At 49.2% G+C, this 15,107-nt stretch overlaps 1 protein-coding gene across 4 annotated transcripts in view; it reads right to left on the minus strand.

The window, feature by feature from the left end:
* The window catches only part of EML4 (EMAP like 4), an 82,399-nt gene that overhangs the window by 39,133 nt on the left and 28,159 nt on the right, over positions 1-15,107 (minus strand). For all 4 annotated transcript variants that reach the window (XM_056130542.1, XM_056130541.1, XM_056130543.1 and 1 more), the window contains exon 2: positions 8,088-8,270. In XM_056130542.1, the coding sequence (XP_055986517.1) occupies positions 8,088-8,270 (183 nt within the window). The remainder of the gene's footprint in view (positions 1-8,087; positions 8,271-15,107) is intronic.

Here is a 15,107-nt window from a genome sequence, read left to right on the forward strand (position 1 = left end):
AACATCTGGGTGCAAGTTTCATCTGAACACTGCTGTCAACGTAACCAGGGTAGGATGTCTCTACCGCACGACCACGGTCTATTTAACTGCTTTCCTGAGAACCACTAACCAGCGTACAGTGTGGAATCTGCCTCCTGAGGTTTCTAGAACACCAACGTTGTCTACGTTTCTGTCCGCTCTCATTTGCTGGGTCTTCCTGTTTCACTCAAGACTTTGGTCCCTTACCACCACTGCACCCCTCTGAGGACTTACGTATGTCCCGACGACTGGACAGTGGTGAGCCTCTCTGCCTCCAATGATGCAAACCCGGTAACTCCACAATCCACCTCCCTCATAATACAAGTTATCCCAGCCCACTCTTGTCTACGCCAGAGCAGGAAACAGCTTTGATTCCTGTTTCCTCTCTGTCGACATCAGAGGAGTGAGCAAGTCCTGTGCTGCTTCTATGGATCTTCCACACCCCTGGTTTCATTAAGCTAGTAACTGCACTTGTGCACAGCCGGTGGGAGGCGTGGGCCGGGGGGACTCCTGGCTGTCTTGGGTAGCTAGGGCAGGCAGCCAAAGCCAGTGCCAAGGACGCAGTGCAACACAGGCCTGTGGTGCTGGGGACCCCCAGGGCCACCCCAGTGGTGCTCAGGTGCTTCCAGGTCACGGCGATACCGGGCAATGCCCCGGGCTCCATGTGGTGTCAGAGAGGGAACCTGTATACAATCTCTCTGTACTGAAGTTCTGACGTAAGCCATGACCCTAAAGGTTTCCCGCTGTCCTTCTACAATGCATCTCTCCACCCTTTTTTTTTTCTTTTTGAGTCACACCTGGCGATGCTCAGCGGTTACTCCTGACTCTGCACTCAGGAATTACTCCTGGCGGTGCTCAGGGGACCATATGGGATGCTGGGAATCGAACCCAGGTCAGCTGTGTGCAAGGCAGACGCCCTACCTGCTGTGCTATCGCTCCAGTCCCTCCATTCTTATACTTAAACAATGACCTGTCTAGCCCATCACTAATTGAGGTCTGCGTTTTCTAGAATCTTACACAAATCAATCACGTAGTCTTTCTTTTTTGCCTGACTTTCTTCATTCAGCACAATTGTTTTAAGGTTCGTTGTAGAAGGCAGCAGACTACTCCACATTGGGAATAGTCCAATATAATACATAATATAAATATGCAGTAACATGATTTCGACCCATTCCTCTGTCGACAGTTGAGTTGTTCCAGCTTTCACAATATCCGAAGTGTACAAATGTTGGTGTGGGCACACACTTTCTCAGAGTTGAATGTCTGGGTAATCTGGCAAGTGAATATCTGTCTTGGCAGAAAACTGCCAAGTTATTCTTCAATGTGACATTATCATTACACCAATAGACTATAACCTCCAGTTGCCCCATTACCTTGCAAACTTTCTAGAAAGCCAGTCCTTTTCACTTTATTTTATTTATTTATTGCTTTTTGGGTCATGCCTGGCAATACACAGGGGTTCCTCCTGGCTCTGCACTCAGGAATTACCCCTGGTGGTGCTCAGGGGACCATATGGGATGTTGGGAATCGAACCTGGGTCGGCCGCGTGCAAGGCAAACGCCCTACCCGCTGTGCTATTGCTCCAGCCCCCTCATTTTAACCAGACCAGTGAACATATCACTGTGATTATATGTTGCTTTCCTTAATGTGTAATGGTGTTAAATATCTTTTCATTTACTTATTCAATGTAACTACTTTGGATATGTACCTGTTCAAATCTTTTTTTTTTCTTTTTGAGTCACACCTGGCGATGCTCAGGGGTTACTCCTGGCTCTGCACTCAGGAATCACTCCTGGTGGTGCTTGGGGGACCATGTGGGATGCTGGGAATCAAACCCGGGTCGGCCACATGCAAGGTAAACGCCCTACCCGCTGTGCTATTGCTCTAGCCCCGACATTTAAAATATTTTTGATCCTGGAGTTACAGCACAGTAATTAGGGCGTTTGCCTTGCATGCGGCCAAACCAGGTTCAGTTCACAGCATCCCATATGGTCCCCCGAGCATTGTCAGGTGTGACCCAAAAAGGCAAAAAAAATTTTTTTTGGACAAACCTAAACAAACAAACACTGTCCTCCTGGTGTGCATCCATTTGCTCGAGCGGGCCCAGTGATGTCTCCATTTTGAGGCTTGTTGTTACTGTGTTTGGCATATCGAATACGTCATGGGGAGCTTGCCAGGCTCTGCCGTGTGGGTGAGATACTCTCAGTAGCTTGCCGGGCTCTCCGAGAGGGGCAAAGGAATCGAACCCGGCTCGGTCGGGCTCGCTGCAAGCAAGGCAAACGCCCTACTGCTGTACTATCACTCCAGGGTGATCCGACAAACCTATGTTTTGCAAATATTTTTCGCAGTTTTGTAGTTTGCCTTTCTTATTTTCAAAACTGTCTTTTTCAAACAGTAAGAAAAAAATTTCAATGTAGTTAATTTCTTTCCTAACTGTTCTCATTTGCCAGTTAAAAACAGCTGCTGGCTTTTCCCCCTCTGGAGAGAAGTCCGAGTTCTCTCTTCCACACTTAGCTCTTACAAAATGTTCAGCTTTTCTTACTCCTTATAAAATGTTTAGTTTTATTCTTTACTCTGAGGATTCTTTCTAACTTAACTTTTGTGTTATGAGAAACAAGGTAGGTTTGTTTTCTGTTTCGGAAGACCTATGAGCAAAATTCCAAAATTTGGTATCTTTCTATCTTTGCTATCTATGCCAGGGCTTCTGCATTTGCTCTGGAACCTGCTTCACCAGAGACTCACCCTCTTTTAAGAGGGGTGGGGCTGGGGCACACCTGCCTCGGGGGAGCGGGACCAATGGAGGGCTGGTATCCAAACAGGGATGTGAATCTTCGTGCCCGAGAGTGTCTGGCCCTCCTCATCCTCGCTGTTCAAGCTTTCACGCCAACCCCATTCTTCGAGGCTTTCCTTGTCACCAGATCACGGTCGCGTGCCCGTATCCCTTATTTCCTCCACAGGCTGGTCGCTCTTCATGATGCTCCCTCATTCTAGCAGGGCACCATGATTTCTTTAGCTGTCCCCAGACTTCTATGGATCTAGGTGCTTGGCACAAAGAAAGATTTACTATCTGTATGTCTAAGGAATTTTTTTTGGTAGGAGTACTGCTATTTCTTCAGCCACTGATTAGCTGATTGAATCGGGCATGAACTCCACTGTATGTCTAAGGAATTTTATCCTTGTCGCTACTACTTCATTTCTCTTCTGGATTGTACTGCCCCAGAATGATCTTTTTAAAACACGCAAATTCTCTTTGCATCTAATATGCCATCAACTGTAACAGGCATCATCCTTTATTTTGCATGCCATTGGAAGAAGTGTTACCCAGGAGAACTATGTTAGGCAGATTACAAAGCAATTTCAGACATTAAGATACAAGACATACAGGCATTTTAGAATTAATGGATGACTGTGGATCTACCAGTTATGCCCCAGCTTAAAAATCTTTAAATAATTCTCCAGGGCCCTCAGGATAAAAACTAAACTTCGAAGCAATGTCACTGTCACTGTCCTCCTGTTGTTCATCGATTTGCTCGAGCGGGCCCAGTAACGTCTCCATTGGAGACTTCGTTGTTACTGTGTCTGGCATATCGAATACGTCACGGGGAGCTTGCCGGGCGCTGCCGTGCGGGCGAGATACTCTCGGTAGCTTGCCGGGCTCTCCGAGAGGGGCAGAGGAATCGAACTCGGGTCGGCCGAGTTGGCTGCGTGCAAGGCAAACACCCTAGCCCTACCGCTGTGCTATCGGGCTGGAGCGATAGCACAGTGGGTAGGGTGTGAACTCCGAAGCAAGGCAGGAAACAACCTTTCACTAAGTGTAGGCTTATTTCCTGCCACTCCCAACCTCAAACTCGGCTGGCTTCGTTTTACTCGGAACTCCAAGACTCTGAGACCCTCCAAACTTTCACACCGGGATGGATGATCCTTCTCGCTGGCCACCTCTAGTCATCTCTGCCGCTAAATTCACCTGTGTTCCTTCCTCATCTGTCTACCCATCCAGCATTTCCTCAGGCTTATCAGAATCCCAGCCCTGTTTGCAGAAAAGCACAAAGGCAGCCACAGACACGGGGGAGTCTGTAAGAGAATCCCACTGGCAATGAAGAGGTGTCCTGAGTATACGTTAAGAGTACAAAGGAAAGATTGCTACGATCAGGGACAAAACTCAAGAAAGGCGTCCTCGAGAAATGCCAAGTCTTAAAAGGAAGCAAGAGACAACCACGCAGAAGGGAGACAGACCGTGAACTCCTGGGTTCCGACCCCAGGATGAGGACAGACCAGCACCCTGGGGTGTGTATGCGTGTAGCTTGGGGAATGCAGGTGCGGGTGGGATAAAAAGCTCTCTGATGTGATAAGGGGAGCAGAATTCTCCATGGGAGAGAGGGGAAAGGAAAGCAGGAGCGCAGCCATGGAAACCATCTAGAAACGGCCAGACCACCAACAGGGTTGATGCCGGAAGTGCAGCTGGGATCGGGAAGGGTCCGTGTGGAGCAGGGGGTAAGCACTTGAGGCTGTAGCAGGAGCAGGATGGGAACAAGGAAGAACCCTTGGTACTGAGTGCCAGAGCGGGACGTGCTCAGTTTGGGGACATGGCATCCTCATAAATTCTGAAGGCCAGAACAGCAGGACAATAGATAATCCTGAGTTGTAAAAATCTTGAGACATTTGTGAAGTGGTGTGAGCGAGTCATGGTTGAACGAGCAGGAAGCAAGCACTGGAGTGACGCCGCCCAAGGACCGTTCTGGCTGCAGCGGTCAGCACTGAGACGACCATTCCTGTGTCAGGAAGTCACTCCCATTCCTCTGTATTTATCTGTAAACTCTTCTCTGTGCTCTCCTCCCCAGTCAGCTAATCACCTTTTCTCCCTAATCAGATTCTGTTAGCTTGTAAGATCAGATCCTTCTAAGGACACTGAACTTGTATTGTAAGTTATGTCTTTTGCATAGTTTGCCTTAAAGCAATGTCCTTTCTGTATGGACACAGGAAGACAGTTAATATTGTAACGTGGGAGTTGATTGACTCTGAATAATCTTTACTCCTGGGCATCTGCTTTTTTGACTCAGTTGCCTTTAGTTCCTAGCACCCCAAAAGCAGGGTCCGAATGAAGGACTAAATGGATCCAGGGCAAGCTGTGAGCTACCCTGGCATCAAAATGGGCCAGACCAAAGCGCCACGATACTCAACTGTAAGTTGAGGGCATGATCATGGACAAATGCTGTCATGATCTAAAAGTAAGTAACGACGAGACTAGGACCCTGCTGGGGCTAGGAAGACTAACCTGGCCTGAGGACTGTGGAATATATAATGAGATGTCCTCAGGAAGAACCAAACTATAAGTTTTTATCTCTTACTGTGCTCATACAGACTGACATTGCTAGAAATATGGGAAGTAGATTTACTACAACTAGTTAAGCAGATTACTAGCTGAGGAAAGAACACACCCTTGTTGGGATCCCACCCTTGAATGGATCTCCTAGTAATCTGGAATAATCACTTTAGATGAGATTTTTATCCCTGAGTTAATCTCAAGAAGTGGCCTTACTCTCTTTGCTGATTTGTTAACGTTCAACCCACCTTTGTGTCACCACCCTACGAGATTGCTCTATGAACTAAGACTGTAAGGGCTGTCAGGAGGCACGGGAGGCAGGCGGAGGCTCAGGCTCGGGCTCAGACTCAGAGTCAGAGGTGAGAGGGGCTCAGGCATGAGACAGAGAAGCAGAAGGGGAGTGAAGATCGGAATAAACTACAATTGATACCGACCAGCCTGGCCCTCGTTCCTTCCTTCACCTGCCCATCGCCAGCGGCCTCCCTGGGGTGGGGGAAGCGACGTGAAGCTACCGAACATGGGCGGCAGGAGAGAGGGAGGGAGAGCGCTGCCAGACTTTTGAAAACACACACCGTGCTATCTCTTGGTGCTTCGAGCAATTATTTCTTAACAAGTTTAAATTATGCTCATTTCAAAAAACAGTATTTCCCCAAATTACTACAAAGTCATACCTCCATCAACCCATTTCTTTAACAGCAAGTGCCTCAGTAACCAGATAACAGAGCGACACACCAGTGACCACCTGCAGAATGTCTCCCATCAGCAATTCTGTGAGAACAGCAGAGTAAACTCACTCAGAAAAAGCCAAGGAGAGGGACCCGGGTCTGTGGTTAGAGAATCACTGTGGAGCGGCTGGATGTGATTCTGAGTGGTTCCCTCTGAGAAGAGCCTCGAACAAAACTCACCCCGAATTCACTTTTGTTTGGGGGCCACACCTAGCAGAGCTCAGGGCTCTCTCCTGGTAGAGTTCAGGGGACCGACCTTCTAGGATGCTGAGGCTCGAACCCCGGTGCAAGGCAAGGGACCTTTCTGGTCCCTACATTAAGAATAATAAAGACAAGTAGAAGAGGAGTATAAAGGCCGACTCAGCACAAACCAGGGAACAGCAGCAGCTTTGATCATGCCGATGGTTCTGCATCTTAAAACATCGTCCAATTTTTCCTGTAAACTATTGTGTAATGGGATGCCACCACTGGCACTTAGGGACAATCTGCCAGTGCCTGGTCCCACCCAGGGCCTCGCGGCGACAAGACGTGTGTGTTCTGCCACTTCGCCACACTCCTGGCCCTGCATTTCTTGAACGAAATGTATTAGTAAATAGAAAGTGAGGAGACACTGTCCACGTCTTTCTCACTGAGCTGCTTTCAGCACAGTAAAAGTTTAAATGTTTCTTAAAATAATATGAAAGACATTGCGGGGGGGGGGGGGGGCGGGGGAGTTGGTTTTCCACACCCAGCAGTGCCCAGACTGATTCCTGCCTCTGTCTCAGGGATCACTCCTGGAAGAGCTCAGAGAGCACACGAGACGCTGGGGACTGAACCTAGGCAGAGCTGCATGCAAAGCAGGCGCCCTGCTGGCTGTACAACTGCTCTGGCCTGAAAGATTTGTTTTTGTTGTGTCGCGGCCAGCTGTGCTCAGGGGACTGTAAGTGGTGCCGAGGATCAAACCCAGGTCAGCTGCATTTAAGGCAAAAGTTCTATCCACTGCAGTACCTCTCTGGTCCTTAAAATAAGCTTTTAGATATAATGTCGATAGTAATCCAACACTGTATTCCTTTCTCTAAAAGGATTTGTTTGGTTGGCTGGTTTTTGGGCCACACCCAAGTTTATTCCTGGCTCTGTGCACAGGGATCACTCCTGGCTGACTCAGGGGACCGTACCGGACACTGGAAATTGAAGCTAGACTGGCCAGGGATTCCCAACTGTAACAGCACTGGTAAGACACACAACTTTTACACAGTAAGGTAAAGAAACACTGCAGACATCAAGTGCAAGGCAAGAGTCCTCCTCACTGTGCTATCGCTATAGCAGGCTTTAAAATACAAAGTCAGAAGGCTCAGGGTCCATGTACCTATCAGATGGGAAACTTGTTCCACTGTATTTTGGCTGGCAGTGAAATTTCAGCACTTAGAGGAAAATCTTCAGGGTTCTCTCACTACCAAGCACAGCAAGCTTAGAATAAAGCTATCTGAATGACAAACTTTTGTTGTCATTTCTGTAACAAGAAGAAGACTGATCTTACAGGCACACCTGACTGCCTATCTGTCATGTGCAGGACAACGCAAAGAATTACAAGAAAAGTTGGTCAAAAAACAGTCGCTAGACAGCTCGTATAGTACTAAATACACAGAGCAGCATAACATAAAATGGGCATAACTATGAGACAAAAATCCCAATTTAAACTAAGAAATGATAAACTTCCAGAATTTCTTGGAAATAAGAAATCAGAAGGCTGAAGCAATAGTACGGAGGGTAAAGTGCTTGCCTTGCATGCGCCCAGCCTGGGTTCTATTCCCAGCATCCCATGGGGTCCTGGAGCACTGCCAGGAGTAATTCCAGAGAGCAGAGGCAGGTTTAAGCCCTGAGCAATGCTGAGTGTGACCCCCCAAAAGAGAAAATCAGAGGTGATCCAAGAGAGACTTTGCTGTTCGATTCCCACCTGCGCCAGCACTGTAAGACGCGCTGTCACCAGTCAGGTAAGGAAACCTGTAGACGTCAAGCCCCCGCACCTTCCCTGCACCCTCGGTCACCTTTGCTTGGCACTGACTTCCTCATTGAGGTGACATGGTCTTCCGTGATCGCAAGACGTCTCAGAACATCGGCCAGAGCTGACTTCAGCACAGTGATTTCATCTTCTTGTTGCTGAACTCGTAACTCAAGAGCTGACAGGCGATCCTGCACATCAGAGGTGCTTGCCGCAGAGACACTGTCATCTACGGAATAAAGCGGAAGACTTTAAACTACTTATGAATCAACAACAAACGAAAAATTACACAAGGATGAGAAAAAGTATCTAAAACACCCATTTTTATCCAGATGTGAAGAGCTCCCGTGAAGACCTGCACAGAGGAGCAGGAAAAGGCTCGGCGATCCACGCATCTGTCGACAGGCCTGAGCCCCGGATCCCACGCACCGAAAGCTCCCTCACCAGGCACAGAGCTCCACGGGGCCACCAGCCCCTGACAGCTACACAACTGCAGATCTAACGCGGCCAGGCAGGGCACAGCCCTTCTGTGCCCCTGAGAAGAGTGTGTAAGCGCTGCGGCTCACTGAGACCTGCAGCAAGCAGAGCCAGAACCAAGCCCGGCCCGACACGGGAGCCGCCACCACACACAGGGGACTGGGGGCCCGGCCTCGAAACATCGAGAGGGGGAGTGAGTGAGGAGAAAGGAAAGGTCTCAGCAGCTATCTGGCCTCATTTAAAGTGGAGAAAAGGCAGCTGAAAGAGCCAGGGACACGGCCCGGGTGGTAGGTCACGTGCCTGGCAACCCCTTGAAGCAACCCCAGAATGCAGCTAGCAGTGACCCACATGGTGCTCAGGGGACCATTATGGGATGCCAGGGATCGAACCCGAGGTGGCTGCCTGCCAACCAAGTGCCCGACCCACTGTCCTCCCTATCTCTGGCCCAGTCCAATTTTTCCTATCGGCACCTTAGCTGGGTTTTTTCCTCATCAAAATACTTTCTAAATTTGCAATCAGTAGACATAAGAAAACCTGCAAGAAGGGTCAGAGGAACAGTATGGGGGGGGGGGGGGGAGTGCTTCCCTCGCACATGACAGAGCCGAGTTTAATCCCCAGAACCACATATGGGTGCCCGACTACTGACCAGGCGAGGCCCCAAACTTCATCACCTACATAATAGAAGAAAACTCGCAAGAGAGCAAATTATTCAGCATCTTCTTAATTCCTGTATCACTCCCAGTTCTTTACTATCACACGCTGTGAAATGAGCAGTCCTTTTTCCCCCCAACACAGCAACCTCTTGAAAAAGGCAGAGCTTCCCGCAATAACAGAAGCTTGTGATCTCTGACTAAACCTCTCCTGTAACATGTCCAATAAAATGCTGGGCATTATTAAAAAAAAAAAATTAAAGTTTTTTTTTTAAAAAAAGGTATGGGTTCTATAAAGCATATAGCTATTACCTGCCCTAGGCATGAAAATAACAAAAAACTTTATTTAGAATTGTTTTCCCAAAACATGGCAATTACAAACTACTTCCAAAGTGATGTAACTTTGGAGCACATTATCAGGGTCAATTGGAGTCCCAATGAAGAGAGAGCAGCTGCTCTTGGCTAGTTCACCGTGAGCAGGACAATTAGGGGGGTGGGGGGAAGTTTAGACCAATCTACGAGTCTACTGGAGCGTGCGCCCCTGGGTCGGTCAGTAAGCCACTTCCCTTATGTTCAGATAAAATGTCACCTTCCCAAACCTGAAAGTCTACCAGGAAAATAAAGGAAAGCCCTGACTAAGTAGCACACAGTATTTCTATTTAACATAAGCCCACAAACCCTGCAGAGATACAGATGAGCTTCCTCAGACTTCAGAGGCATTTTTGGGGAAATAAGGTATGAATGGAAGAGTCAAGATTCTATTTTCAATTTACTTTAATTCTGCAAGCATATTAATGAAAAATCATCGGCGAGTTACCCTCTAACTCACTTTCTTCATCCCTCAAGAGCATGTAGGTGCCTTGGCGCCATATAAGTTCCTTAACAACCACGATCTGGAGATGCACAGATAAAGCTCTCGGAATAGAGCGACACAGAACGACACACCGCAGAGATGCCTCAGAACCCCAAAGTCACCATCCAGTTAAAAAAAAACCATCTCAGCAGTATAACCGTATTACTGAAAATTTCAGAATTCCTGGAGTGCACACGCGGCCACGCAACATCTAATACATCCCTTATACAAGGGCTTACTGGCTCTAGGGAGCAATACGACAATCTTCACACACTTTCCTCTAAGGAAGCTTTTGGGGATCACTTTTAGCGGATTAATCATGACAAGCAATACAAAATAAATGATTCAGTTCCTGCTTTGGGGGTTGGGATGGGAACGCTCGAAATGTGGTGGGCAGGTGTAATGGTAGAGGGGTTGGTGTTGCAATATTAAATGGAACAATTACTGTGAACAACTTTCTAGAACTAAAATTTAAAAAAAAGAAAGAGCGTTATTGGAAGATGCCTAGACCATGGCTGACTTCCAATAAAATGCTTCGAATCTGACAGCAAAGCACAAAAGGGCACAACTCGAGAGCTCTGAGCACAAGTGCAGCACAAAGCAGCCGCCTCCCTTCAGCGAGTCTCCTCATCTCCATGGGGCTCCCCTGGGCCCACTCAACCTCTGCTCTTGGTGAGTGCCACAGCAAGAAGGTTGTGCAGGCCCTTCCGGAGGCAGTGCCATCCGGGCCTCCGGAACAGAAGCTCCTCCAGCAGGAGTCAGCGAGATGATGGCCATCGCAGCGTGCGGGTGCGTGTGTGTGTGTGTGTGTGTGTGTGTGTGTGTGTGTGTTTCTGGCCAGCCGGTCCCACCCCAGCTCTGGGGCCCTCTCTGGACCTCCAGTCTGTGAGCTACTCGAACCTCCTCACCAGTGACGTAGCTAATAAACTCTCTGTGTGAAGACTGTCACTTGTTTGTGAACCAAAGGTCCTCAAGTCCGTAAATTCCTGAACATCTTCACAAACTGTTCTCAATTTATGAAGGATGAGTTATATTTTAAAATTACACCCTCAGGTAAGATATTTATGATTCTATAAACACAAAATCAATTCTTGTGGAAAGACAGAGCCTTGTAGAACTGTCAAAGCCAACATGTTGGGCCTGACATGGAAACCAGCTTTGAATTTTTGGCGAGCCCCTGACACCAGTAGAGAAAGCGTAAAGTTAACGGACAACATGAAGATCATAAAGAAAAACAACTTGCCCAGAAAGGAGTTCCGAAGGAGGCTTGGAGCAGGCCTGTGTTACTGCACTTTAGAATTCCGGTGTCACCCGCCCAGCCAGGTGGGCTCTGAGAGCTGCCCAGTGCTCCCTGACTCCTGCAGACAAGAGTCAGCACAGCACCCGCAGGTGCCCTTTGAAGAGAGCATCAGTTTCAGATACAGCAACAAAGTGACACCAGCAGCAATCCTACATGAACACACACAGGAGTCCACTAAGTGTGCAGCAGCCATGAGCCGCGATGTCTGAAAACCCAAGACACCAAGCTCAGTGGGAGGCCAAGCGGGCACGGGACGTGCGCTGGACAACAGCACCCAAGACCTGCGTGACGCAGAGCTGCCGTGACCCTCCAGGGCAGAGTCCGTGGCGTGGGCGAGGCCAGGGGTGGCTGCTCCACTTCAGCCGGAGAGTATTCAGAGGATCCTCTCCGAGTCCCCTCAGATCCAAACCTGATCCCAGCGTGGACAGTGCGTGGGTTCCTAATCTCAGGTTAGTCTCTATGTTCAAGAATCATCTCTCATAGAGTTAAAAATGTTCTCCAAAGGTCGATTCATTCATGGAAACATTTGCATATTAACAGAAAACTGTCACAATGCTGAGGAAATAGCGGTAGGGCGTTTGCCTTGCACACAGCCAACATGGCCAACCCGAGTTCGATTCCTCCGCCCCTCTCGGAGAGCCCGGCAAGCTACCGAGAGTATTCGATATGCCAGACACAGTAACAACAAAGTCTCCAATGGAGACGTTACTGGGCCCGCTCGAGCAAATCGACGATCAACGGGAGGACAGTGCTACCACTGAAAATACTACCCCCGAGGAATTGGAAATCAAAAAGCGGTGGCTCAAGACACAGAAATGATGGAATACGACCACTGTCTTAGGGGACGGCGATTGGGCAACACTGAAAAAGACAGGGATGAGGAAGGAAGAGTGGGAAGCAAGGGGGAAGGGAGAAGTACGAGGAGAAGCTGCACACCTGCTGAATCAGACCCTGCACCAACCTGTAACTAGGGGCCAGAGCGGTAGGACAGTGGGGAAGGCACCTGCCTCGCACGCAGCCAACCCGGGCTCAATCCCGGCATCCCGTACGTTCCCCTGAGCCCCACCAAGGAGCGATTCCTGAGTGCAGAGCCAGTAGTAATCCCAAGCACCGCCGGGTGCGACCCAAAAATAAACCAAAAAGTGTAACTACATTTGGGGCTTAACTGGGATCTCTACTAACAGCTGTAGCCGGAGACTCACTAAAGCAGGCAAGAATACAGGCTGCCAGAAAGGCGGGCACAAGGCATCGAGGACTTTGGTCATTCTCGAAGTGGCAGTTCTCAGAAAACTCTCCCACCGGGGCTCGTGTGGAGCGAGGGAGGCTGAGCCACGGCAGGAGGGAGGTGAAGAGGCTTCACGGAGCCCAGGACAGAAGGGAAGAGAGGAGAGTACTAAGCACTGTACCGGCTGACGCTGGGTTCGCTCTACGGCACAGAGAGACACAAGGGGAGAGACTGTGACCTTGTGACATTCAGAAGTGAAGTGGGAGAGAGAAACAGAACAGAACCCCCCCCCCCCCCATTACTGTGGGTGGGGGGGTGGCGGGCGGATCTGGAAGAGACTTCAACCAATGACTGCGCCCAGGGAAGACAAATACGTCCCTCGCTGCCCCAAAGAGTCCTTCCTTCCGGGGTTTTCTCTCCCTGAATACACGCCGATCTTCATTCTGTACCTGGACTTCAAGATTATCTGCTTCCTTCCTTCCCCCTCTCTGCCACACCATGTCCCCCAAACCACCCCTGGCTCAGCCATACAAACTCATCATCAGCCTTGCTTCAGAGACTCAAAAGAGGAGCTGGAAGGATAGCACAGCAGGTAGGGTGTTTGCCTTGCACGCGGCCGACCCGGGTTCGATTCTCAGCATCCCATATGGTCCCCTGAGCACTGCCAGGAATAACTCCTGAGTGCAGAGCCAGGAGTAACCCCTGTGCCTCGCTAGGCAAAAAGAAACAGAAATTCTCAAAAGAGATCAAAAGCCACAGTTAATCTCGGACCCGAGCAAGGCTGAACAGACCAGGTAGACCAAAGTGGGGGCAGGTCAGCCTGGTGCTCACCCAAACAGAGCAGAGCCCCTGACAGCTGCTTGCTCCCACAACCCAAAATTGCTGCCATCTCCCCCACCGGACTCCTCCGTCTCAGGACAAACTTCACTGAGATGTGAATCTGCTGAAAATTCAGGTATGTGAGTTTTGTGACTGAAGTCTCCAGGATTTCTCTGGGTCAGGATGGGCTACCTCCACCCACCTCCCTCTACTTCCGGAAGCCTCGGCAGTCATGTCCCACACCTGAAAGTCACCACCTGGCTTTTAAAAAAGATACTCTATCTGTGCCTTCCTGATAAAAGCACCGAACGCCCTGAACAAACACACACAATGACCTCTGGCACATGAACTGCGTAGTACCTGCAAACCATAATGTGTGTTTGAGAGAGAGAGCGAGAGCGAAGAAAGGAAAAGCTGCCTGCCATAGAGGCAGGCAGGGAGTGGGAGGTGTTTCCCAGTAGGGAAACTGGGGACACTGGTGGAGGAATCGAAGTTGCAACTTTGTATGACTGAAACCGGACCATGAAGAGCTTTCTAATGGTCTATCTTGCTGTGAATTTGAAAAAAAAAAAGGAGCAGCAAACAGGAGTACAACTGCGTTCCACTAAAACTTCTACTGCGGGTGAAGGAAGAGCTGAATGGGCTGGGCCACAGGCTGAACAGCTCAGCACACAGGGCGCTTGAGGCAGACACAGGTCGGACCCCCGAACACCACTGGGCATGGTTCCCGAACAAAAATGGGGGGTGGGCTGGAGGGCACCGCTTCATGAGTGGAAGCCCTAGGCTCAATTTACGACAGTCCCCAAGCACTAAGTCAGGAGCAGCGCATTGGACTACTGGGTGCAGTTGCAAAACAATACTGAAACTATCAGAATTTCATATATTTATGAAATATCATTCTTCTAGTTGTCCTCTACATTTAAGTATTTTTTTAATCCTTGATTCACAGGCCTCAGAAAAATAAAGGCCGCTGGTCAGCCTGTAATTCTGAATGCAAATCGAACTGCTCACAAGATTTATCTAAAATTTGGTAGGTCAAAATGAACAAATTCACCATTTAAATAACTTGAAAGTACCTCTTTTGATTCAAAAGATAAAAAAAATTTATGAAGATGGCTGAGAAAGTAGGGGGCGTGCTCACTGGAGGGTCCGGGCCGTGGGACAGCTCCGTGCAGGCGGCCCGGAGACGAGGCCTGTGCCGGGCCTCCCCCGGGACTGCTGGCTCGAGACGCACAGCTGCAGGCCGGGAGGTGACGGCGGCTCCCGGAAGCGGCACAGGGACCCCAGGACTCAGACGCAGCAGAGAGAAGGCAGCCTGGCAAGCCCAGTGCCACCCACCAAACACCGACTTTCTGACGTCCCCTGGCCTCTGTCCACCTCCTGCAGCCGCAGTCCAGGCTTCTAGCAACACGCGGTCGACACAGGTCTTCCCTGGAGGCCCTGTCTCGACTCCGGATCGAAGAATCCCTGACGGCAGTGAGTGGTGGCTCTGGAAGTTAGTGTGACTGATTACTCAACCATAATGTGCGTATACTAAAGAACTAGGGCACTGAGCACTGAAAATGCTGAGTTCTTTCTGAAACCAGCATGAAATCTGATAGGTTTATTCTGAAGTATTCATAAAAAAAAATGAAGGACCAAGAATAAAGTCTTTTTTCCTTCGAGGGGGCAGGCAAGGATAAGGAGCATTTTCTCTATGTGTTATCAAGATTAGGAACTCATGATAATTAAGATGAAGACAA

The sequence above is a fragment of the Sorex fumeus genome, unplaced genomic scaffold, assembly GCF_029834395.1.
Source record: "Sorex fumeus unplaced genomic scaffold, SorFum_2.1 ptg000079l, whole genome shotgun sequence".
Taxonomy (NCBI): Eukaryota; Metazoa; Chordata; class Mammalia; order Eulipotyphla; family Soricidae; genus Sorex; species Sorex fumeus.